Source organism: Plecotus auritus (assembly GCF_963455305.1).
Source record: "Plecotus auritus genome assembly, chromosome: 6".
Lineage (NCBI taxonomy): Eukaryota > Metazoa > Chordata > Mammalia > Chiroptera > Vespertilionidae > Plecotus > Plecotus auritus.
Window position 1 is genome coordinate 36,449,773 of NC_137773.1, and position 23,122 is coordinate 36,472,894.

The window sequence follows — 23,122 nt, forward strand, 5'->3', positions numbered from 1 at the left end:
GCAAGGTGAGCTTCTCAGTGGATCTCCTATGTTGCCAGGGGGCCTAGGACTGTCCACAGGGCCCCTTCCCACTGCTGCCCTGGCTGTGCTTCAGTTTCCTCTACACCAATCCTTCAGGAAAAATAGGGGAGGCCTAGCCACCCAGAGAGGGGCAACAGCAGCCACCTGTCCCCGTGAGTCCACCCTCCACGCATACAGACACATGCATACACCCCTGCACAGTGAGCTGGTCCTGCCCACCTCCCCCCATGCTCCAGCCCCGTGAACACTTCTCACTTCCCCAACACGCCTGGCTCCTGACTCCCCACCGCACACTGTTCCCTCCCTGAGAACACTCTCCCCACCCCCCCCACCCCTGCCACTTTGCTGCCAACTCCCCCTTATCTCTCAGATCTCAGTGTCATCATCACTCTGTTCATTCAGCAAAGATTTACGGAGTTTCTTTTACATGCCACTCACCAGCTGAGCACTAGAAGCATAGCCATGAACAGACCAAACTCTCTGCCTTCATGTATGTGTCAAAGGGCGAAAGGTACTAAGGAGGAATTTTTTAAAAACAGGGATAAGGAGAGTCAGATAAAAGGTGGGGCTTTTAGATAGGGTGGCAAGTGAAGGCCTTACTGATGCCGTATGGAGGGGAGTGCTTGACCCAGAAAGCCGGCGTCTGTGGGCAGTGGGGGAGAGGGACTCGGCATGGGGACCTGTTAGCGTTCCCTTCAGCTATCTCCCCAGAGCCACACAACCCAGTCTCTCCTCAGCGTTAGGGTCACCAAAGGAGGAATGCACGAGGCCAAAATGGTAAGGGATTATAAATTTATTAGGTCATCTGGATACCAGCTGGGCTGAGCCCCAAAATGGCACCTGCACCCAAAGACGGGGAGTCAGAGGTTTTTAAAGGGCCCTAGACAGGCGTTTTCTGGGCTGTGAATTCTCTGTGCAGGTCTGGATTCTGGGAAAGTGCGGAGGGGAGAGCTAATGGTCTTAGCAAGTGGAATGTCCATTGTGAAGTGGCCTAAAGGTCAGTTCCCAGGGGAGAGGGTATCAATTCCATTATTTGACCAGACCTAACATTCATACAACTCCAGTCTGCTCCTAGCTGCTCTCCCTCTACTGCAGCCCAGAGCGAGACCTTGCGCACTGACCCTGTAAGAGGGTGCCTGGGTTTCTAGCAGACACCTGCCTCTCCCTTGCAGACAGCCTTCCCGCTGACTTTCACAGCCGGATGTTACGTGGGCTTCTCTCCCTAGCTCTGCTGCTCTGTGCTGGGGGCCCCAGCATGGAGTTGAGACCCCACATTCCTCAGGGGGAACCTTTGCAGCTGAGAGACCCCTCCAGAGTCCCAGCCACTGCCCTTGGGAGCAGGGCCAGCCCATCTCATGTCTCTGCCCTTCCTGTAGTCTCAATGTGGCTTCTTCTGTAAATTCTTGGTTATAAGAGTTTTCCTTTTGTACAGATGTCCCCCTTCTTCCCCAGTCATAAGAATTCTCTTCAGCTAGCCTTCAGTTGGTTATTCAGGATGATTGCTCTATATTTTAGTTGTAATTCCAGTTTGGTCCTGGGAGGAGGGGAGTGTACCTTCCACCTCCTCTGCCTTCATCTTGCACTGGGATGCTGTCTCTTATTGGACAATAGGAGCTTCCAGATAAGTAGTTGCCCACTTCAGGAAGAATCCATCCCTCATCATTCCAAAAGAAGAGTGAGGCTTTTGTTTCATTCATTATAATATCCAGGTGCCTTTACATAAGCTCTCACGAACCCGTTTTGGAAGTATGTAAAGTAAAATGTGTGAGTAGGACAGAGCCCTCAGTTCCACTGAAAATGGTAATTATTTTATCTCCTGGGCCCAAAGCTGGGGGTAAGATGGAAGGTCCTCCAGACAGTCTCCACTTCTTCCGGGTACCTCCCCACAGACAGCCCAGGTAAGAGAAGTCTGCGTTCTATGGAGGGTGATGCCTTGCCCACCCATGCTCATGTGGTGAGTGGGCCGGGCCATAGCCCCAGCCCCGAGCTGGACTGCCAGGGCCCACGGCCGAGTCAGAGTTAAGGAGGGCACACTTGCCTTTCGACCGTGTTCCAGGGATTGAGAAGGGGAGCAATAAAAATGACCCACTGGAAAATCAATGGATTGCCCCAGAGCAGGGATATAATGAGTAGCCCTGCCAGTCAGCGCTCATAAGTGCTTTGTGAAGCACTTCCTGCAAGAAATAAGCCTCTGTCCAATGGCTTTCTGATAACAGAAATAATATATCTGAATTTTATTCATTCAGAAATAAATGTCAGTGGCTATTGCTCTTCACATGTAGCAGCTAAACCACATTAAATATTTGGGTGTCTTTCTGGCCATATTTAGAATAATGATGAAAGCCATGAATTACAGGGTAGGAAGCCTGACGTGTTTGTTGCCTGCAATCCGTTTTATAGCTTTCTCTTAGGGCTTGAGTTGCTGAATAGGATGATTGTAAGCTGCTTACAAAGGGAAGTGCGGAGTTGCCTCTCAGCTCACCTCCCTGGAGCAGGGTTTCGGGGCTGGACCCCAGGCCCGAGGCCAGGTGAGGGCCTTCTCTTACCGGCACTGATTCTCACCCACAGTGCCACCAGTCATCCGTGTCTACCCGGAGACACAGGCACAGGAGCCGGGGGTGGCGGCCAGTCTGAGATGCCACGCAGAGGGCATTCCTATGCCCAGAATCACTTGGCTGAAAAATGGCATGGATGTCTCAGCCCAGATGTCTAAACAGCTCTCCCTTTTGGGTAAGAACCGCCCTCAATGTCTGTGCTATTCCCACCAAGTTCAAGCTGACACTATCCCCAGGATGGAAATGAGAGGCTTGAGTTGTTTCTAAGTCAGATATGTTGGAGTGAACAGATGTCGCCCCGGACTGCTCTACTCTCTGGGCTCCCACACTCTTTCTGAGGGCAGTGATGAGAGGCTGTCAGTCAGGTCCCAGGTCACCCTCAGTTCATTCAGGTGTTCTGGCCCTTTGTGGGTGAATGTCCGGGATGTTGGCTACCCTCAGCCCTGTTGGGGGGGCTCCGTGTTGTTAATGCCAACACTGTCCATAGTTCTGTGAGGAGAATGGGGAGGGTGGAAGTGGAGTCCCGGCTGAGCGGGCCACGCTGAGCACTGTCCTTTCTGCAGCCAATGGGAGCGAACTCCACATCGGCAGCGTCCGGTATGAAGACACGGGGGCGTACACCTGCATTGCCAAAAATGAAGTGGGCGTGGACGAAGATATCTCCTCACTCTTCATTGAAGACTCAGCTAGAAAGACCCGTGAGTCCACGCTTGCCTTTGAGCTCTTCACTGAGCTGGTGGGATGTGCGGGATGTCAGGGAGGGAAGTAACTGACCAGGGCCAAAGCTGTCAACCATGAGCCCCTGAAGACAGAGTAACACCCATATCCATCTGTGCTCAAACCTGCGGACAGAGGGTGCCCAGAGGGGAGCACACCTTCCCTGGCAACCTGGATGACTCTAGAAACATAGAGGAACTCTCTGGACAGCAGACAGAGCCAGGACCATAAGGAAGCTCACATATCCTGACCCCAGTTCTGCTTCCTACCTGCCCTGGAACCTCTGCCCTCATCTACAAAATGCCCCCTACTATCCACCCACCAGGGGCTGCTGTCCCATGTGGCCCAGGGACTGGCTGTGCATACCGGCCTTTATCCGGGGATGCCGCTCAACTGGGTGCTAAGGGTGCTCTCCCTTGTGGCCACCACTCCCCATGTGGGTCTGCTGCTGTGATTTCAAGGACATGGGTGCTGGCCATGGTCTCATTCCCTCAGTCACAGGCTCCAAGCTGAGTCTTTCCCAGCAAGGGAGGTCATCAGAAGTGTTTCAGATAAGGAGGATCCTAGTTGAAAGTCAGAGCTCTCCTGGAAGTAATCCTGCACGTCTGAGAGAGATGTAGCTCCCTCTTTGTCATCTTGGGAAGTAGAAAACCCCATTAGCTTCTGGGATCCTGGGACCTGATGTCAAGGATTCATTCAGAATTGAAAGGGTCCTGAGACCCGGAGGCATTTGTCCATGTGCACAGTCCCTCCGTGGGCAGGCAGTGGTGCCTGCCATTCTGTGCACTCGATGGCATATGTTCTTGAACTGACACTGTGAAGAAGGTTCTCACTCTGCTTTCTTCTTCTTTTCCTCCCCTCCACCGGCTCCCGCTCTCCCAATTCTCCGCTGCTGCAGTTGCAAACATTCTCTGGCACGAGGAAGGTACCAGCTCACTCGTTCTGTGTTGTGTCTGTGGCCACGTGTGTCTGTAGTTCCAAAACAGGCCATCTTTCCATGAGCGCCAAACAGTCCTACAAGCGGGGTTCACGTGCCAAATCAGACCGGAGCAGGGAGGTCCAAGTCAAACTCAAGTGGTGCACCCTGAGAAGCAGATTTCAAACCTCCTAGTGTCTTTACTGGTCACCAATGCATTAGAATTTAGAAATGGAAAGTTTCCATTTCAAGCTCATTAAAACCTCCACTGGAGGGGCCCACTCAGCAGGGGCTCCTGATCAGATCCAGGCCTTGAACTTTTCTCCAGCGGCTGGAATTGGTGATGGGGTTTAGTATATACTCTGAGGAAATGCTGAAGGAGAAAGCTATGGTGATTTCTGTAAATATATATTTGTTTACATGTATATTTTTAAATGAATAGACTTTTAAATTTTGCCTTAGCAAACAATCTTTAAACATTAGAGCGGGCCATACAAAATTGCATTTTTATACATCAAAACTGGCCTAATATGGACAATTTCTTATGGTTCAAAAAATAGCAGACAGTTGACTCTGGATGCTGCCTGACCCTAGCTCCTAGCTATGAGGCACGCAAAGAGCTTTTGCTCTGCGTCTTTCAGAGATGGTGGTTTTCTTTTCTTTTCTTTTTTAATATATTTTATTGATTTTTTACAGAGAGGAAGGGAGACGGAGAGAGAGTTAGAAACATCGATGAGAGAGAAACATCAATCAGCTGCCTCCTGCACACCCCCTACTGGGGATGTGCCCACAACCAAGGTGCATGCCCTTGACCGGAATCAAACCTGGGACCCTTGAGTCCGCAGGTCGACGCTCTACCCACTGAGCCAAACTGATTAGGGCGAGGTGGTGTTTTTCTAAGGAGGTCACTGCAAAGGGACCCAGAGGATTCAGGGGGCACTAGGGGTGTGAAGTCCAGCTAGGGAGGCCCACTTAAGACCCACGCTGCCCAAGGGCTGGCAGGTGCTGCACTAATATCGGACAACCCGGCAGCAAGCACTTCCCATCATGCCTGGGCAGCCGGCCGCTGGTACCCTTCACCGCTAAGACTCAAGGCCTAGAGATAGGGGAAATGCAGAGGCCAAAACAGAGAGGCAAGCTGCCCGACCACAGGGTGCTCTCAAGTCTCCCCTGGAGAAATGAGATGATGAGAGCACACAAAAGCAAGGAAAGCTCCTTGGTGCTCCCTTAGTAGAAGCTAAGCCCAGACAGAAGCTTGTGTGTGTGTGTGTGGGGGGGGGGGGGGGGGGTGCCTTGATCATGAGGCTGGGTCTCCTGTGAAGTCGATTGTTGAGTATTTGTTTAGTCTCATGTCCCACTGCCAACTGTGAGCAAGGCACTGTGCCCAGCCTGAAACGTAGCTACAGCTGCAGACCCCATGGAGATTCTGTTAAGCCTTCAATCTTACGTTGGTCCTTCCAACCATCAGTTTTCTGAGAAGCCCCAGGAGGCTGTTCCTGGGGTCTGCTGTTGAGCAAGGGCTTTGACCCCCTCAGACCCCTAGGTGTTAGTGAGAAGTTTGCCAGGTGAGAGAGGGTACAGAAGCAGAGGTCCTGCTGGGGGCTGAGACCCGGCACTCATGGCTTGTCTGCTCTCAGGGGCAGGCTGCCCAGCACCCAGGCTCCCCTCAGCAGCCAGGCAGATACTCCTGGTCAATGCCCGCTTTGAGAGGCGGGGTCAGGCTGTTGGTCATGGTAGGAACCTCTTGCCTAGAGCCCTTCTCAGCACAGAACCAGAAGTAGTCGAGGCTGCTTCATGGACTCAGGGACCTCTGGCCTCACTGGGAGCCACAGGCACTGGTGCCGTCAACATGGGCCTGACGCCCCGAAAACTGCCTGCAGAGTCATTGGAAGCAAACGGGATGGTGATTCCTAGTATTTGCCTGACTTGTTTCTAACGCACTAAAAACGTAGCCAGACAAGTTTTTAAGAGGTGGTGTTTTTCCAAGGTGAGGTTAGTGCAAAGGGACCCAGAGAATGCAGGAGGCCCTGGGGGTGTGACATGCAGTTACAGAGGCCCACGTAAGAGGCATTCAGAGTTCGGGCGGGGTCCACCCATGCACAGCACCCTAAGCAGAGACTCAGGCTCTCTAACCTGGCTCCCTGCAGAGCCCTCTGTGCGCTGTACATCAATGCACTGGTGCTCTCTGCATGCGAGGAAAGAGTTCTCTGCATATTTATTTAATGTATTTCATTTTTTTAGAACTTATAGAAATCTTTTTTATTGTTCTACCTTCAAAATATATGAAAGAGTGGGGAGAAAGTAGGAGGAAGAACTCCAACCTTACCCATCTCTGTGCCAGGTTGGCCTTTTATGGAGAAGCAGAGTGAGGGGACACTCTGAGCAGGGGCTCAGGGTCTAACCCCAACTGTGGCACAAAGGCAGGTGGCCTCCTTGGACCTCAGTTTTTCTGTCTTTAAAATAAGGAGGCTACACTAGCTGATGGTCCCCAAGGCCTTTTCTTCCCAGACGGCCGAGCCCTGGGCAGGGTGGGGGCAGGCAGGCAGGCACAATCAGCTGTGGGCTCTATCACCTGGCGCGAGTGCCACAGAGACACCGCAGGGGCAGAGGTGGAGCCTGCAGTCTTGAGGGAGGGGTTTGCCGGCACAGACAGGCTGGGACTCAGTTTGGACTGAGGAGCACCTGCCACAGCATTCTGAGGGCCCCACATTCCAGGAAGTGGTGCTACACCTAAATATGTTCAAAATAAGAGCCTTTGCTTTGGGGGAACCATCTCATCCATTCTGAATTTAGTGGACAACGAACGACCAAGGGAGGCTTTGCCTTTCAGAACAGGAACTGTCAAATGTATGTCAACGCTGCTGCTGTTGTTGATTGGAAACCTGTGTTGGTGGCCAGCTCTAGTTGACTGATGTGCATGTCTGGGAGGGCACCTGGGGACTGCAGAGCCCTCTGTGTGCTGTTCTGATTGACAGCCCTCGGGGCACCTTCTCCCATGCTCCCCATACCACCTGCTCATCTCACCTCGCCCCACCTTCACCAGGACTTGCACTGCGTGCCTGCACCCGATGCACCCGAGCTGCAGTTTTGTGTGTGCCCGATATGGCATGTGACCCCACCGGGGAGCGGGGGAGGGGCGGCAGCTTCTAGAGGGACATAACCATGGCTGTGTTTGCTCCTTCCAGGCCTCAGTGTGGGAAACATGTTCTATGTCTTCTCCGATGACGGCATTATCATCCTGCACCCCGTGGACTGTGAGATCCAGAGGCACCTCAAACCCTCTGAGAAGATCTTCATGAGCTATGTAGGTTCCCACGCCCAGAGCACTTCCGCATCACACACGGACAAATTCCTAAAAGTCAGTCTTTCACCATGGGTGCCATTTGATTCTTAAATTCCACCTACTATACGTGGTGTGGTTCCAAATTTGTCCCAAGGCTCAAGGAACACGAGGTTGAGCATGTAAATGCCCGTTCCTTCATCAGGCAGCCACGTCCATGCATTAAGCCTGAGAGGAGGCCCAGGCCTATGAATGGGTTCCTGGCCTCCCCAAGTTCACAGCTGCCCAGTAGATGCTGTTAGAGGATGTGGAAGGTGCACTAGAAATTGAGGAGAGAAGGCCCCTGGGACACGTGATCCCTGGGCTCAGTTTTGAAGAGTGAGTCAGAGTTGGTGGCAGGTTTCTGGAACAAATGTCATGAACATGGAGAGTAGAGGATAAAATATGTCATGTTCAGGGAACGGAAAGTACTCTGTGTGCCTAGAGGGAAGCGTGGGTGTGGGAAGAGCCTGAAATTGGGAAGGGTCCAAGCTAAGGAGTTCTAATAGTACCCTAAAGCTCTGGGAGCCCCGGAAGGACTTGAGACGAAGGGTGGCCATGATCAGGAACACATGCAAGACCTCGGTGAGGGCAGTGGTCAAAGGGCTGGCCTAGGAGCACAGAGGGAGTGAAGAGGTCATTGTAACTGTCCAGGTGGGAAGGTGGTGTCCTGGTGAAGCCAGTGGCAGTGGGAAAGGGGAGAACTGCAAGGACTCAGAGCTAGTCACAGGTAAAACCACAGGGGAAGCCAGAGTCTTGCTAGCAGGAGGGGAGTGCCAAACACCCCCTGGGAGGGTTACAGTGGAACAACCCTCTTTCTACTGGGTGAGGAGGAAGTTGGTGCATCTTCTCTCGGCCTCTCTGCTGGATTAGATGTCCATCCACTTTGTTCAGCAGGAAGCAGCATGTTTAATTGGTAAGGCCACAGGCTGCAACCGAGGGACGTGCCCTTGACCGGAATTGAACCCCTGACCCTTCAGTCCTTGGGCCAACGCTCTAACTACTGAGCTAAACCAGCTAGGGCGGCCTCAAAGTTTTTGGTCCAAGTAAGTAAAGCAATGGAGATGTCATTGTTGTTTTTTTATGGAATGAGCAGGGCTGATGGTAAAATTGAGAGTTGATTTTGTATTTATATGTCTGAGATGTTCATTAAACAATCAAGTCAAGCTAAATAGTTGGCTATATAAGTCTGGCATTCAGGGAAGAGGCCTGAGCTAAAGACGTAAATTTGGGAGTTGTAGGCATAGACTGTAGCTAAGGCCATAGGTTTGGGTGAGATTAGAGAAGAAAAGTTATTCAGGGTGAACTCTGAAGCCTCCAGCAACAGAAAAGGCCCAGCTACTGGAGTGGAATGGAGGAAGAAGAACCAAGGAGTAGTTAGATGATGCCCCAAGTTCAAATAAAATTATGGCCAGGGATTAATTTACAACTGAGGAGTCAACATTGACCTTGGTGAGAACACTCCCAGCTTTGTGGTGAGTTCTACAGCAGAGCGTTAAGGAGCATATGAGAGGTGAGGAGGCAGAAAAGTGTAGGGAATTCTTTCAGAAGTCTGGCCATTAAGAGACATTTTTAAAATAATGGCAATGAGGACAAAGAGAAAGTAGCACAAAAGAGTGGAAGACTATGGCCCTGGAAGCTGCTGATTAAGAGGCTGCAGGGGGAGGTACAGCCTCAGAAGCAGTGGGAGGAGGGGAAATTGGTGAGGTGGGAAGGTTGTGTGCCATGTTCTGTGAATCCAAAGGATTCTGTGTGGCAAGAAAGGGACCAAGGAGAGACAGGGGAGAGGGAATCCCGAGAGGTCAGGGGGGTGGGGGGCAGGGAAGAAGTATACATGGTAGCCTGTCTCCTTCACAGGAAGAAATCTGTCCTCAAGGGGAAGGAGACACCACCCGGCCATGCCAGTGGGCATCGGCAGTGAACGTCAGGCACAGGTACATCTACGTGGCCCAACCGGCACTGAACAGAGTCCTCGTGGTCGACGTTCAAGCCCAGAAAGTCCTACAGGTACACCTGTCTAAGGGAGTGGGGCCAGCCTGCCAAAGTCGTCTTTGCTTTCTGCACCCTCTCCGGCTACTGTGAGGGGGCGGTCAGCCGGAGGGGGAAAGCAAAGGAGGTTCGTGTGTGGTGTTTCAGCAAGTCTTGACTGCCTAGCAGGTGCCATGCACTGTTCTAGGTGCTTGGAAAACAGCCAAAAGTGAGCAAGGAAGTTCTAGATCTTATATCGTAGTTGGGGAAACAGACCATAAATCAGAATGTTAGCGAGTTTTAAATAGTGAGTGCTATGTTACTAGAGGTGAAATGTGATAGAGGAACTGGAAGATGATTTTAAATTGGCTCTGGAGAGGAACAGAATCTGAGATCTAAATGCCAAGTGGGATTCCGATCCTGGGAACAGAGGGAAGGCCAGCGATAAGGGGGAGAGTGGGTGCCGGGAAGTCCCAGGTGAACAAAGGCTAATGAGGCAGAAACAGTGGGATGGAAAGCCACTGAAGGATTGCAGTCAGGGGAGTGACTCAGTCTGGCTACTGTATTAAGAAAGGCCTGGAGGAGAGAGAAGGGGTGTGGTCACTGAAAGGAACCAGGCAAGAGATGACAACAGTGGAGGTGGTGAGAAGTGGTCCGATTCGGGATGTAGTTTAAACAGGGAGCCCTGAAGATTTTCTGCTGGGTTGAATGTAAGGTTTGAGAGAGCAGAAGCTTTTGTTTGCTTGCTTTAACTTCAGCAACTGTAGAATGGAGATGCCATTTACTATGTGTGGTGGACTGAATGATGGTCCCCAGGATGCCCCCATCCTAATCCCCAGAATGTGTGAATGTCACCTCATATGGCAAAAGAAATTTAGCAGATATTAATGAATTAAGGATTTTAAAATGGGGAGTTATCCTGGATTATCTGGGTGATCCCTAAATGCAAGCAAAAGTATCCTTATAAGAGAGAGGCAGGGATAAATTTGAATAAGTTGTGCAGAGAAGGAGGCGGCAGTGTGAGCACTGGGGTAGCATGGCATATAGCTGACTTTAAAGATTGGAGAATGGGCCATGAGCCAAAGAATGAGGCTGGGAAAGTAAGGAAATACATTCTCCCCTAGAACCTCTAGAGGGAGCACTGCCTTACAGAGACATGTTGGTTCACCCCAATGAAATTAATTTCAGACTTCTGGCCTCCAGAAACTGTAAGAGAATAGATTGTGTTGCTAAGTTTGTGATAATGTTACTGCAGCAATATGTTACTGATGTACTATGAGAGACACTTTGAGCAAGGCTAGGGGAGAAAATTAGGAAATAGGTTTTGGCTCTGTTCAGTTTCAGGTGATATATATATCAAGTAAACAGATAAACAGGTCTGGAGTCAAAGGAGAGGTCTACGCTGGAGATATCAATGAGGGTATCATCACCATATGAACCATATTTAATCCAGAGAACTGGATGAGAAGTCACTAAGGGTAGTATAGACAGAGCAGAGGTACAGGTTGGAGCACTCCAACACTTAAAGATCACAAAGGAGAGAAAAAGCCAACAAGAAGACCCAAAGGAGTAACTGAACGGAACAAAGAAAATTAGAGATGGGGTATTCCAGAAGCCCAGAAAAATGTTTTAAGGGAGAGCTAGTGGTCAGTGGTATCAAACGTTGCAGAGAGCATTTGCATGTTATGAAAACTGACCACTGAATTTGGTACCATGTGGATCACCTGGGCAGGCAGGAACAGAGAGGATGGTGTAGTGCAAGCCTGAGGGAGCAGATCCAAGTTAGAATGGTAAGGAAGTGGAAATGATGACTATAGGCAACCATTTTGTGGAGGTTTGCTGTAAAGGTGAGTACAGGTAGACAGATGAGGCAGTAGCAGGAAGAGAATATGGAAGGAACTTTATTTTTAGCATAGGTGACATTATAGCATTGATATGCTGATGGGGAGAGCTGTTTCCCCGAATTCTTCTGCCTCATGGAATTAAGCAGGGACCAGTGAAATCCAGGGCATGCAAGCAGAGATGCTAGCCTCAGAGGAAAGAATGTACACAGGTACCGATGCAAACACCTGGTACAGGGGCTGGTAATGGGATGACCTTCTCTTCTGGTTGCTTTAATTTTCTCAGGGGCTAAGACAAATTACCACAGAGGCTGGCGGAGAGGTGAAAGTTGCATGTGAGATTGAATTTACCCAGGAAATGTGATAGGGCTTCTGGGTAATCGTGAAGGCCCACATAAGGATTGTGGATGTAAATTTAAAGTGAGGTCAATGAGCAAGGCTGTATCTTTTTTCCCAGCAATGTTTAGCTGCCCTGGTACAGACTTACTGTATGGAGAAAGTTGGATATAACCAAGTTAGTGGTTTTTCCTGGCAAATACAATAGGCGGCTATTGATTTCCCTGGCCAGAGAACATATTCTGAATAATTTGAAATACCTGGAGATTTTTTTTTTTTTTTTGTCCACTTAGCCTAACAGCTGCTGAGAGGTATGTTGAAATTTCCCACCATGATTGTAGTTCTATCCATTTCTGCTTTAAAATTATAATACTTCCTGGGGGGGGAAGACTCCTTTATTCTTATAAAATATTCCTCTATTTATGATGATGATGCTTGCCTGAAAGTCTATTTTAGTCTGAGTATAGCTAAATCAGATTTATTGTGATTAGTGTTATCATGGTGTAATTTCCTATCCTTTTACTTTCAACCTTTCTATGTCCAGGTATTTAAGATGGTCTTTTATAAAGTCTTTAGGCTTTTATCTAGTTTAATCATCTTCGTCTTTAATTTGGAATATTTGATCCATTTATGTTTAATATAATTAATTTATATAGTATTATCTAGAATCATAATGTTTTTTAATTTGACCTGTTTATGTTGCTTTTCTCTCCTTTTTGAATTAGTCAAACACTTTTATTATTCCGTTTTCCCTCTGTTAGCTTGTTGACAATTCATTCTTTTATATTATTATTACCACCATTGAGATTACAACATGCATCCTTACCTCAATACAGTTTCATACAAATTACTTCACTTCCCCATTAGTGACAGAACTTTAGAACAACTAACTCTTTTAATTTAACCCTCCCTCCAATCTTTTGCATTATTGTAGGAATGAATTTTAACTCTACATATAATTTAACCCCTGAAGAAATGCCTATTATTATTTTGTACAGTTGATAGTCATTTATATTCACCCACATATTTACCTTTTCCATTGCTCTTTATTCCTCTGAAGTATATAGTTAGGTCTGGGATCATTTTCATTCTGCCTGAAAATGTTCTTTAATGGTTCTTTTGGTGCAGGACTGCTGGCAACAGAGTCTCGGAGTTTTGGGTTGTTTGAAAATAAAAATAAATAAAGGACAAATAATGTTAAAGTATATTTTCACTGGATATATAATTCTACATTATTAGCAATTATGTATTTTCAGCATTTTAAGATGCTTCTCCATTATCTTCCCATTCTTTTTGTTAATAGGTCAACTGTCAATCTTTTGAAGGTAATATCACTTTTTTAACTAATTTTCCGATTTTCTCTTTGGTCTTTAGCAGTTTTACTAAGATGTGGCAGCTAATGTGTTCTTTGTATTTATTTTGATTTGGGGTTTTTAGGGGTTCTTGAATGTATGGATTGCTATATTTCTTCAAATAGTATGCTCTCTCATTCTCTCTTGCCTCTTCTCTTGGAAATGTTTTAAAAAAATTAGACCTTTCCATTGTATCTCACTTATCTTTTTCACTCTCATTTTCCATCCTTTTTTGGCTCTTTGTGCTTCAATTTAGATATGTTCTATCAACCTTTCAGTTCACTAATTCTATCTTCTGTGTCTAATATGGATTTTTTAAAACCTATTTAAAAACAACAACATTCCATATAAAATATTTTAGAGACTTTAGATGGCTCTCATCCACCAAAGAAAGTTTACCATTTCCTTTTTAGGCAGAAATAATAGAGAATGAATCTTTTAATCTTACCAAGTACTAAGTTGAATCAAAGCTGAGTTGAAGTTTTTGTAAAGCTTCACTCCTAGGCCTAATGTGTTCTTCAGGACCTTTTCCCTTTGTTCCTCGGCATCTTGAGACTGTGGGCAAGTCTGTTCTGAATTTGAAGAGATAAGCCAAAAATCTTACACTTTTGCTCTACAACAGCTCAAATGAGAATATGAAATATGATGAGAAAGGTTAAGCAGAAAGAAGAGATAATGGTTGCAGTCCAAACCTTAGGGAGGTTTTGCTGTGAAGAGGGCAGACAATATCTGGAAGAGGTATGTGTAGTCAGGAGGTATTTTTAAAAGAGAGAGAGTATACAAGAATCTAGAGATGGTGTCAAGGTGGTATCATTGCTGGTGTGTTAAGAAGCTCTGGGTAGAGGAAGACAGTGGCAGATATCAAAGCTTTTGGTAAGTGAAAAGAGTAGCCAGGAAGCTGGGAGTAACAGGAGGAGTAGCTATAGACATGGACAAAGGACCTGAGGAATGTGAAGTGTAGAAAAGCAGTAAGAGCCTTGGGGCTTCAGAGAACAGGAGGTTTTAATTAGATCAAGAAAGTAAAACGAGACTTCAAAGATGGTGATGAATGGAGAAAAAAATATATATTTCAGCAGGTAAAAAAAATCAAAGAGTTTGGTTTTGTAAATGTTAAGTTGAGCTCATCGACAGAGGAGTGAACTCTAACGTCCTCAGAGTGCAGTAGGTTAGTTGCAGCCATGGACTGGGTGAGCTCATCCAGGGCCAGGATGTAGACAAGAGAAGGTCGAAGCTGAAGGCCTGGGACATGCCAACGTTCAGAAGTCAGGATGAGGAAGATAAAAGTTATGGAGGTGGGAGGCTGAGTGAAGAAAATGTTTCCAAAAGGAAATAATTAACCATGTGGAATCTTGCTGAAATGTCAAGTAAGAGGAGGATCACAAAGATGACCCTCTGAGCCCTGGCCAGGTGGCTCAGTTGGTTGGGGTGTCATCCTGTGTACCCCAAAAAGGTTGCAGGTTCAATCCCCAGTTGGGGTACATACAGGTGGCAACCAATTGATGTTTCTCACATCAATTTCTCTTCCTCTCTAAAATCAATAAACATCTCTGCGGGTGAGAATTTTTTTTTAAATGATGACCCTCTGAATCAGACATGAAGGACTAGAAACTGTCAGTGAAGTGATGAAGACAGACATTTGGTGGGAATGAGGAAAGGAAAAGTGGATTCAGGGGCTCCACAGACAGTTCTTTAGAAGTTTTGACCAATGGGGTTTTCTCTTCTAAAATCTGAAAAGCTAGAATCTGGTTAGTTGAAATTGAAATTTCAGAAATTATATTGACAAGGTATAAGTTATGGTGGCTGAGATGTGGAAGAAGGAAAGATCATTGAAACCAAGAAGGAACTGAAAATGAATCATCATAGAACAGGGTTTAGAACTTATAAAACTACATTACAAGCAGAAGAGAGAAAAGTCTCCATTTGCCTGGGCCACAGGGGAAGCGCTATCCTCGGGGGAGAGCAGACTATCAGTTACAGCAGTAAAAATAACCTGCCTGGTGCTATGGTTTGAGTCCCAGCAGCTCCCGCTGAAGGATGTGCAAGACAGAGGCTGTGGAAAGATAAGGTGATAAAGGATGATCTCCGATGACCCAGGAGAAGGGGCCCACTCACCAGTATCTGGGCCATGGAGCAGCCTGGGGAAGGACATTGAGGGTCTAAGAGACCCAAAAGGCTTCCAGGAGATGTGATGGAAGGGTCCTTGGCCGACTCTCAAATGGATAACTTAAAGCTTCTGTGTTTAGGCTTTTGTTAAGATGCTCTGGATCTCTCCTTTAAGTAAAACACACAAGTTTTTAAAAGGGAGAAATTGACCACTAATTTTATGCCTCTGAAGACAACAAACCCAGAAGGCAGGCTTCTGCACTTGGCTGCCTGCCACTTACCCAAGAGCAATAGCCACGTGCACGACACCCAGAAACAACCACTGTATCAGCCCCTACGACAACCGTGACCAACTTGTCTTTTTTGTTGTTGTTCAAGTCCATAGGTGTGGACCCTCTGCCGGCCAAGCTGTCCTATGACAAGTCACATGACCAAGTGTGGGTCCTGAGCTGGGGAGATGTGCACAAGTCCCAGCCAAGCCTCCAGGTATGTTGAACATGTGGAGTCTAACCCCTACCCCACAGGAAAAGCCTCTCTCCCTGTTTGTCTCCCACTTCCCTAGTGACTAATCCCATTTATCCAAAATATGTGCATAAGGGCTTAAGGAGAGGGTAGGAAACAGCCTCAGACACTCCTCACAGGCAATTGACAGGGAGTCTTCAGCAAGGCCTTCAGTGAAAGACAGTAATACTCAGAATAGGTAGGATTCTCATGGTATGACAATCAGAATGTGGCTCCCAGGCCCCCCAACACCCGTCCCTCCTGAGCCAGGATCTCCTGGGGTCAAACAGCATGAAGACTAGAGGACAGGCTCTCTTCACCTTGGGCTAGAGATTTAGTGTCAAAGCAAGCACTAGATGCTGGCCAAGAAGGAAGGGGCGGGAAAGGAAGCAGCAGCAATTATGTCCATAAACCGAAGTGTGTTTGCGGGGTGCCTCCAGTGTGGGAGGGCACAGAAAAGTTAGGTCATCTGCCCATGGTCCAACCCCCGCAGCAGGCTCTGCAGCCCCCATCTCCAGCTGTTGTACCCCCTCCCGGGAAGAGATTGGGGCCCAGAGATCTGTGGGATTCCTCCAGCCAGGGAAGACCCATGCCACCCCTGTGCTGAGTGGGGTCTCTTTCTCATCAGGGATGCACGAGAGGATTAAGATCTACATAAAGTAATTTGAATGCCTATTTTCTCAATTCTCCCCAAAATGGTGCAGGAACCATTCTAGATGCACAGAAAAGGTAAATCGTTATATACAATGGATGCCTCAGGCCTTAGGGTTTAATTCTTTCTCCGAACCCCAGCTGAGAAGGGCTGCAGATGGAGCCAAGTTCACCTTGTTCCCAAGACTGGTGAGAGGCCAGGAACACCCTGCTCTAGAGAATCTTCCTCCAGGGACTGGCCTCCTGCCTTCCTTTGCTGCACCAGGGGGAGGGCACAACTTCACCACCTGCAAACTGAGACTATGTGGGTGACTGAACTCATCAACCAGTCCTGAGCCCCCGTGAGCTGACAACAAATAATAACAACCCATTAGAACTCCTAGGACCCAAGATAAAGGTCACTCAAAACGGAGGATAAGCCCATAGAAATGGTCTTATTGGTCCCTCTGGCAGCTCTAAGAAAGCACTTGAGGAAACTCTATGGGAGGGACCACCACAAAAGATTCTTCTGGAACTAAAAATGAACAAAATGCTTTTCTATTTTTTGACTGCAGTAGATAAATTGGGAAATACATGGTTTCTACTGAGACCCAAATATATGAAGAGACTGAGACTCAACATCTCAGAACATGGAAGTTTAGAAAGAGAAAAGGAAACTGTTGGAATGGAGTCCAACATAAATACATTTGGAATAGCCCTAACCGGTTTGGCTCAGTGGATAGAGCGTCGACCTGCGGACTGAAAGGTCCCAGGTTTGATTCTGGTCAAGGGCATGTACCTTGGTTGCGAGCACATCCCCAGTAGGAGGTGTGCAAGAGGCAGCTGATCGATGTTTCTCTCTCATTGATGTTTCTAGCTCTCTATCCCTCTCCCTTCCTTTCTGTAAAAAAATCAATAAAATATATATTTTTTTAAAAATTAATACATTTGGAATAAAATTCCAAGAGGATCTACAACTTCCTGGCTAGACTTAGGAGAAATACACATCTCTGCCCTTGTTAGTAAAAGAGTAGAGGGGAAATCTTACAAGGCAGAAGGAACAGTTACCTGTAGAAGAAACAACAATCCGATGGGCCTTGAACTTCTCACCTGCAACAGGAGCTGGAAGACCGTGGAGTCACATTAGTTAGATAAAAGGGCTGATGTCCAAGAATTCTGTACCCCACCAAGATATCACTTACCTGTCAGGACAAAGGAAAGATATAAGAATATGCAGAATCCGGACAGCGTATCACTCATGTGCACACCTGAGGAACACGTTTGAGGAACCAGATCAGAGACATCAAGACAGAGAAGGAGACAGTCATAAGTAAGGAACCTGGAGTGGACGGTGTAAAACTAAAAGTAAGATGGATGCCATAGCTGGGTGGCTCAGTTGGCTGGAGCATTATCCCATATACCAAAAGGTTACAGGTTCGGTCAGGGCACGTGCCTAGGTTGCGGATTTGATCCCCGGTCGAAGCACATGCAGGAGACAACAGATCAATGTTTCTCTCTCTCAAAATCAATCAAAACATATCATTGGGTAAGGATTAAAACTAAATGTAAGATGGATGAGGAGAAACTATCTGGAAATGTATAATCAGTGCTAAGTAAGGATGTTAGAATTAGCAGAGACACACTGAAAGAAATCCTGATACTAGGCTATAACTAAAGATAAATTATTTTAGTAAAACAGAGTATAGAGTGGAGCGAAGGGAGTAAGAATACTCAAAAGTGTCATCTTATTGGGATAAGAGAGGATATAGAGAATGTTTGAAATTAATAGCTGAGAACTGAATTCTCTTAAAAGCAGAGGTGATCAGGTTGGGCTTTAAAAAAAAAAAAGGAAAGAAAGAAAACTAGCTCTAATGTGTTTACAAGAAACACATAAAACTAAATGATAATGAGATTAAATTTAAAGGCCTAGAAATAGTGATGACAGGGGAGCTAAGAGATACATACAAGTGGTAATATTAGTACCTGACAAGGTGGGACTTAAGGTTAAAGGTACTCACCAGCATAAGGAGAGACACAACAACAAACAGCCAGTAGATCTCCAAAAACATGACAACTAAATACGTAAGAGCGTTTGAAAATAATAAATAAATAAATAAATAAATAAATAAATAAAAATAAAATAAAATACACTTATATTGTAATACCAAGGAGACAAGATGATGACATGGAAAAATTAAATAATGTGAATAAGGAACTTGGTTTAATTAATACATAGGAAACCTTTCATCTGCAAATAGTTTTTTCACATGTTCACATATAAATAAGTGTACCAGTAATCACGAAGAAAACATTTACAAATTTTACAGATGTTATAGACTACATTATCTGATAATTAGAAGTAATTAATATCTGACCTAAATAAAATGTGACCTAATAAGGAAACACTCCTAGATCATTATTGGATCAAAGGGGAAATTAAAAGGGAAGTTATAAACTGTCTCAAAAGCAATTAAAAAGAGACTGTTTCACATTAAAACCTATGGGAGACAGAGAAAGTGTACACAAGGAATATTTGTGTCTTCAAAGCCTGCAAAGCAAGTATTTGTGTTAAGATATTAGGAAAAGAACAAAATAACTGGTAAGAATAGGAACAAAATAATTAGAGAACAAATAGAGAAACAGATATCTAACACAAACAAAAAACAGAAAAAAAAAATCCTCACACCTGGTAAAGGAAAAGAGGCAAAATGAAGAATGAAAGAAGGCTATGACTATAGATACAGGAGAATGAAAATAATTGTAAAATAATACTACATTGCAATTCTGGGGCAGCAAATTTTAAAACCTAGAAGAAATGAATGATTATTTACAAAATGTAGGGGGGAAAAACAGACTGACCTAAGAAAAGGAAAACTTAAACTAGAACAATTATCTTTGGAGAGGTTTCTAAAAGATTAAAGGTCTGTCATAGAAAAATGTATATCTGAGTATTCTCAAATCTTCAAATACAATTTTAGTATTATTTTAACTCAGATCATGAGGGGCAATGTACAACTCCTTTATTTGTTTTAAATAACCAGTATAATTATAAAAACTGATTAGTTTATATTTTTATGCTATTTTTAATCTCATGAATACAAAAGCAAAATTCTAATCATGGTGTTAGACGTATAGTCCAGCAATGCATGTAATTGCTGAAGTAGGGAACAAATTAAATTCCCAGATGCAATGACAGTTCGCTCCCAGGAAATCAGTCAACATTATATATAACACAAACAGGAAAAAAAAAAAAACTATGATATTTCCAATAAATGCTGAAAGGCATTTAATTAAATGCAGCAGTCTTAATAAAATACCTAAAAATAGGACTAGAAGGAAACTTCTTAAATATAATGAAGACTATTTCCCAGAAACCAAGAGCAAATTTTGCCTAAATGACAAAGCACTAAAAGCATTTTAATTAATTTCCATAATTAAACCATGATGTCCTCCATCACCATAATTGGCAAATCTAGGAAATGTGCACTATGACAAGAAAATGAGATAGATTGAATAAGCCTACCTTTATTGCTGTCGGCCGGGGTTCCAGAAAGATCAACTGACATAGCCTTGGTGATGAGCAATTTGGAAATGTGAACCAAAAGCTTCAAAACGGTGCTTTTTGATCCAGCAACTTGACTTCTCAGAACTTATCCGTAGGCCATGATCATGGCTATGGACTAAGATTTAGCTATGTGTTACTGCATTGTCTGTATCATAGACTGATGAATTTCAAAGGTGGGGGCGGGGAGGGAGGAGCAATTAACCAGGGAACTTATATGCATAGATGCATAGCCCATGGACACAGCCAATAGTCTGGCAGAGGCTTGGGAGGGGTGGATTCAAGGAGGAGGGGATTAATGCAGGGGGCGGGGGGGGGGACGACAAAGCATACATCTGTAATGCTTTCACCAATAAAGATAAATTTAAAAATAATAATATTCTAATGTTTCTAAATACCCAACACGAAGGAATTGGCTACACAAACTTCGCTATGACTACAGGAAGATGCTTCCACAAAGGAGGTCCTCCCCCAGCAGCCAGTGTTGGAGCCTTTGGCATCTTCCTGACTCCCGTCCAGCGCTCTCTTACCCGCTCACTCCCAGGCCCAACTTGTAGCTGCCCCTCAGCCTGTTCCACAGGACACCTTGTCCCCTGCCCTTCCCCAAATGTCACTTTTCAGCTGGCTTGTCCACCCTCTGAGGGAGATGCTCAGTCTTCCTTACCCCACCCTGACCAGCCAATGACATCTGCTGTGCAGCTACATACACGCACCTCTTGTACCAAGTGCTCAGAGCCAGCCACTTTGAGGGGTTCGACAATTACGCTGGAGTCCCTGATGCACCCAGCCACGTGCTGGTACACAAGCCAAGGAACTCAAGGCCGGTTGGAGCAATGAAGCTGGCATGGCCACAGCAGCTCAGTGGCCCGCTGTACTGTGTTTTGGTGAAGTAACCTCTGAGTATAGGGTGTCAGAGTGGTGCAGCGTGAATGGCACCGACCGCTGACAGCCTGTAATTTTCCATCTCTGTGATAAGCTAAAATGACAGGCCTGCTATCAAGCAAGGATTGCACAGCTTCCTGGACTTTTCTGGCATTTTCCCTCAACTCTCCAAGATCCCGTTTCCTAAGGCTGAGACTTCCTTCATGCTCAGAGCTTTTCCGCACGGACTTGCCATGGAAGTGTCATTCGGCCTTTTTTAATCACAGGAAAATGACCTAATGCAACCGTAGAGCTTTAGAGCTGCCCCAAGGTTGAAAGTGACAGCTCTCGTCGTTCTAATCGGCATTCTGCCTGCCAACCCCTGGGAAGCATGGTTCGGAAAAGATTCAACCCTCACACCTGCCTGAGGAGACACCAGGTGCTGTTTGTTTCACCCTAAAAGTAAGAGCCAGAAGACAATGTCATTCGAAAAAGCAAACAGCATCCAGGGTTGAAAGCCATGGACGTCACCAAGCCCCGCCCGGGCTCATCGGCCTGAGGCTGCCGAAATCTGGACCTTCCTTCCGTGCACGGCCACCAGGTGAAGGTTGGGAGTATCTCACATCCCTGTTTAGGGCCTGGCCTCTGCCTCCTGTGCTGCTCTGGGCTTGTTCTTGTGGGGCCCTCAAGCCAACATTGCCCACAAGCTGACCAAGCTCCTCACTGGGCGGCAGGTCAGCCATCTTTCAGGGCAATGGCCCTGGACTTGGAGGCTGATGTGCACGTGAAAAGGCAGAGGACACCGGCTGCCTGGCTCGGGGTCTCTGGCCTGCCCAGGCCCAAGGCCTCCGTAGCTAATGGGCAGGTAGATGCCTGGCCTGCCCACAGGGAGCGCTCTGGCAGGACCTGCAGACCACTCTCCTCCTCTCTGGCCTCGGACATCACTTGACTGTTCCGCACTGCCATCATGTCCGGCCCTGTGCAGACAGCATGGACACATGCCAGGGAATGGCTCATGTCACCTCCAATGGGAGAAGTGTAACCTCCAGGGAAACAGCAGCCATGCTCTGACTTCACCAATTTGTACCAAACACACATTAGTACAACTTCTCACAGCGACTCCCTTTGTGAAACAACCCTCCCCGTCGTCCTGATCACAAGGCCTCTGGTGGCACGACCTCTGCCAGATCCCCGCTTTCTCGGAGTCACAGCCCTTGGAGCACACCTCGGTGAGCAGTGTGCGACAGATTCCCCACAAACCAGCCCAGGCACCTGGCATCAACGGAAAATAAATAACCCGCCATCAGTTCCCCAGCTTCACATTCTCATTAGTGAAGGCTCTCTCCTTTTACTAGGGAGGCCTAGGTGTTGAGAAGGGGGGCGTCCCTGCTGGCGGGGAAGTTGTATCTGAGCAGAGTGATGCTTCAGTTCTGGGACCGCCCTCCAAAGCCCCAACACAAGTCCAGCTCAATCCCCGCTCTGCAGTCACCACAGCAGACAGCGGGAACGACTCCCTCCTGTCCCACCACTTCCTGTCCTGCCTGTGCCATTCCACCCTGCTCCTGCCCCTTCCCAAGACTGTGGCTTGTCCATCATCTCTCTCTAGCAGCCTGTCCGCTGGGGAGCGTGCAGAGGGCTCCAGGTTTCCAGGCCCCCACTAGGACGGGCCTCACAAGGACTCCTGCTCTCTGTCATAGGTGATCACGGAAGCCAGCACCGGCCAGGGCCAGCACCTCATCCGCACACCCTTTGCAGGAGTGGACGACTTCTTCATTCCTCCAACAAACCTCATCATCAACCACATCAGGTGAGACCCGCCAGCGAGACCCTGAGGCACTGCGTGCTCCAGCTGTGCCCCGCAAGGGACACCTTCGCCCAGGGTGGGACCTACTCCTGTCTCTGTCTTCCCCACTCCTCTTGAGCTGGCTTGGAACCGCCTCAAGAAGGGACAGAGAAATGAACCCACCTTTAGTCTCTAATTGTTAAGTTCAGGAAGGTACCCAGCTCCTAATGTCCTCGGGGGCCCAGTGAGGTCAAGGAGTCGCATCCTCAAGGTGAGGACAACAGGGGAAAGGAGAAACAGCAGTGGTTAATTTAGCACCCTCTCCTTGCTAGACACAAAAAACTAGTAGAAGTGGTCTCGACCCTATTTTACAGATGAGAAAACTGAGGTTCAGAGAAGTTAAGACACTGGCCAAGGTCACACAGCCAGGAATTGGCAGTCAGACTAAATGCACAGCCAGGTCTCCTTTGAGTGCCCCATCCTGCCTCATTCTCTGCTAACCACAGCCCGTGGATCCTCTCAGAGCCCGCAGAGCAGCCGTGCAGGGGGCCTACAAGGAAACAAGGCCCCCTAGGTGCCTGGTTGCCACCATTCAAAAGAAGAGCCTCAAATAACAGCCCTGGCCTCCGCGGCAAACCTCCTCCCCGCCTGGCCACT

General features: G+C 47.0%; 1 protein-coding gene across 3 annotated transcripts in view; it reads left to right on the forward strand.

The window, feature by feature from the left end:
- The window catches only part of FSTL4 (follistatin like 4), a 332,505-nt gene that overhangs the window by 304,268 nt on the left and 5,115 nt on the right, over positions 1-23,122 (forward strand). The window contains exons 9-15 of one of the 3 annotated variants that reach the window (XM_080672857.1): positions 2,590-2,751; positions 3,140-3,274; positions 4,192-4,218; positions 7,395-7,513; positions 9,386-9,535; positions 15,507-15,614; positions 22,380-22,489. In XM_080672857.1, the coding sequence (XP_080528983.1) occupies positions 2,590-2,751; positions 3,140-3,274; positions 4,192-4,218; positions 7,395-7,513; positions 9,386-9,535; positions 15,507-15,614; positions 22,380-22,489 (811 nt within the window). The remainder of the gene's footprint in view (positions 1-2,589; positions 2,752-3,139; positions 3,275-4,191; positions 4,219-7,394; positions 7,514-9,385; positions 9,536-15,506; positions 15,615-22,379; positions 22,490-23,122) is intronic. The other 2 variants (XM_080672858.1, XM_080672859.1) reach the window with 2 other exon arrangements.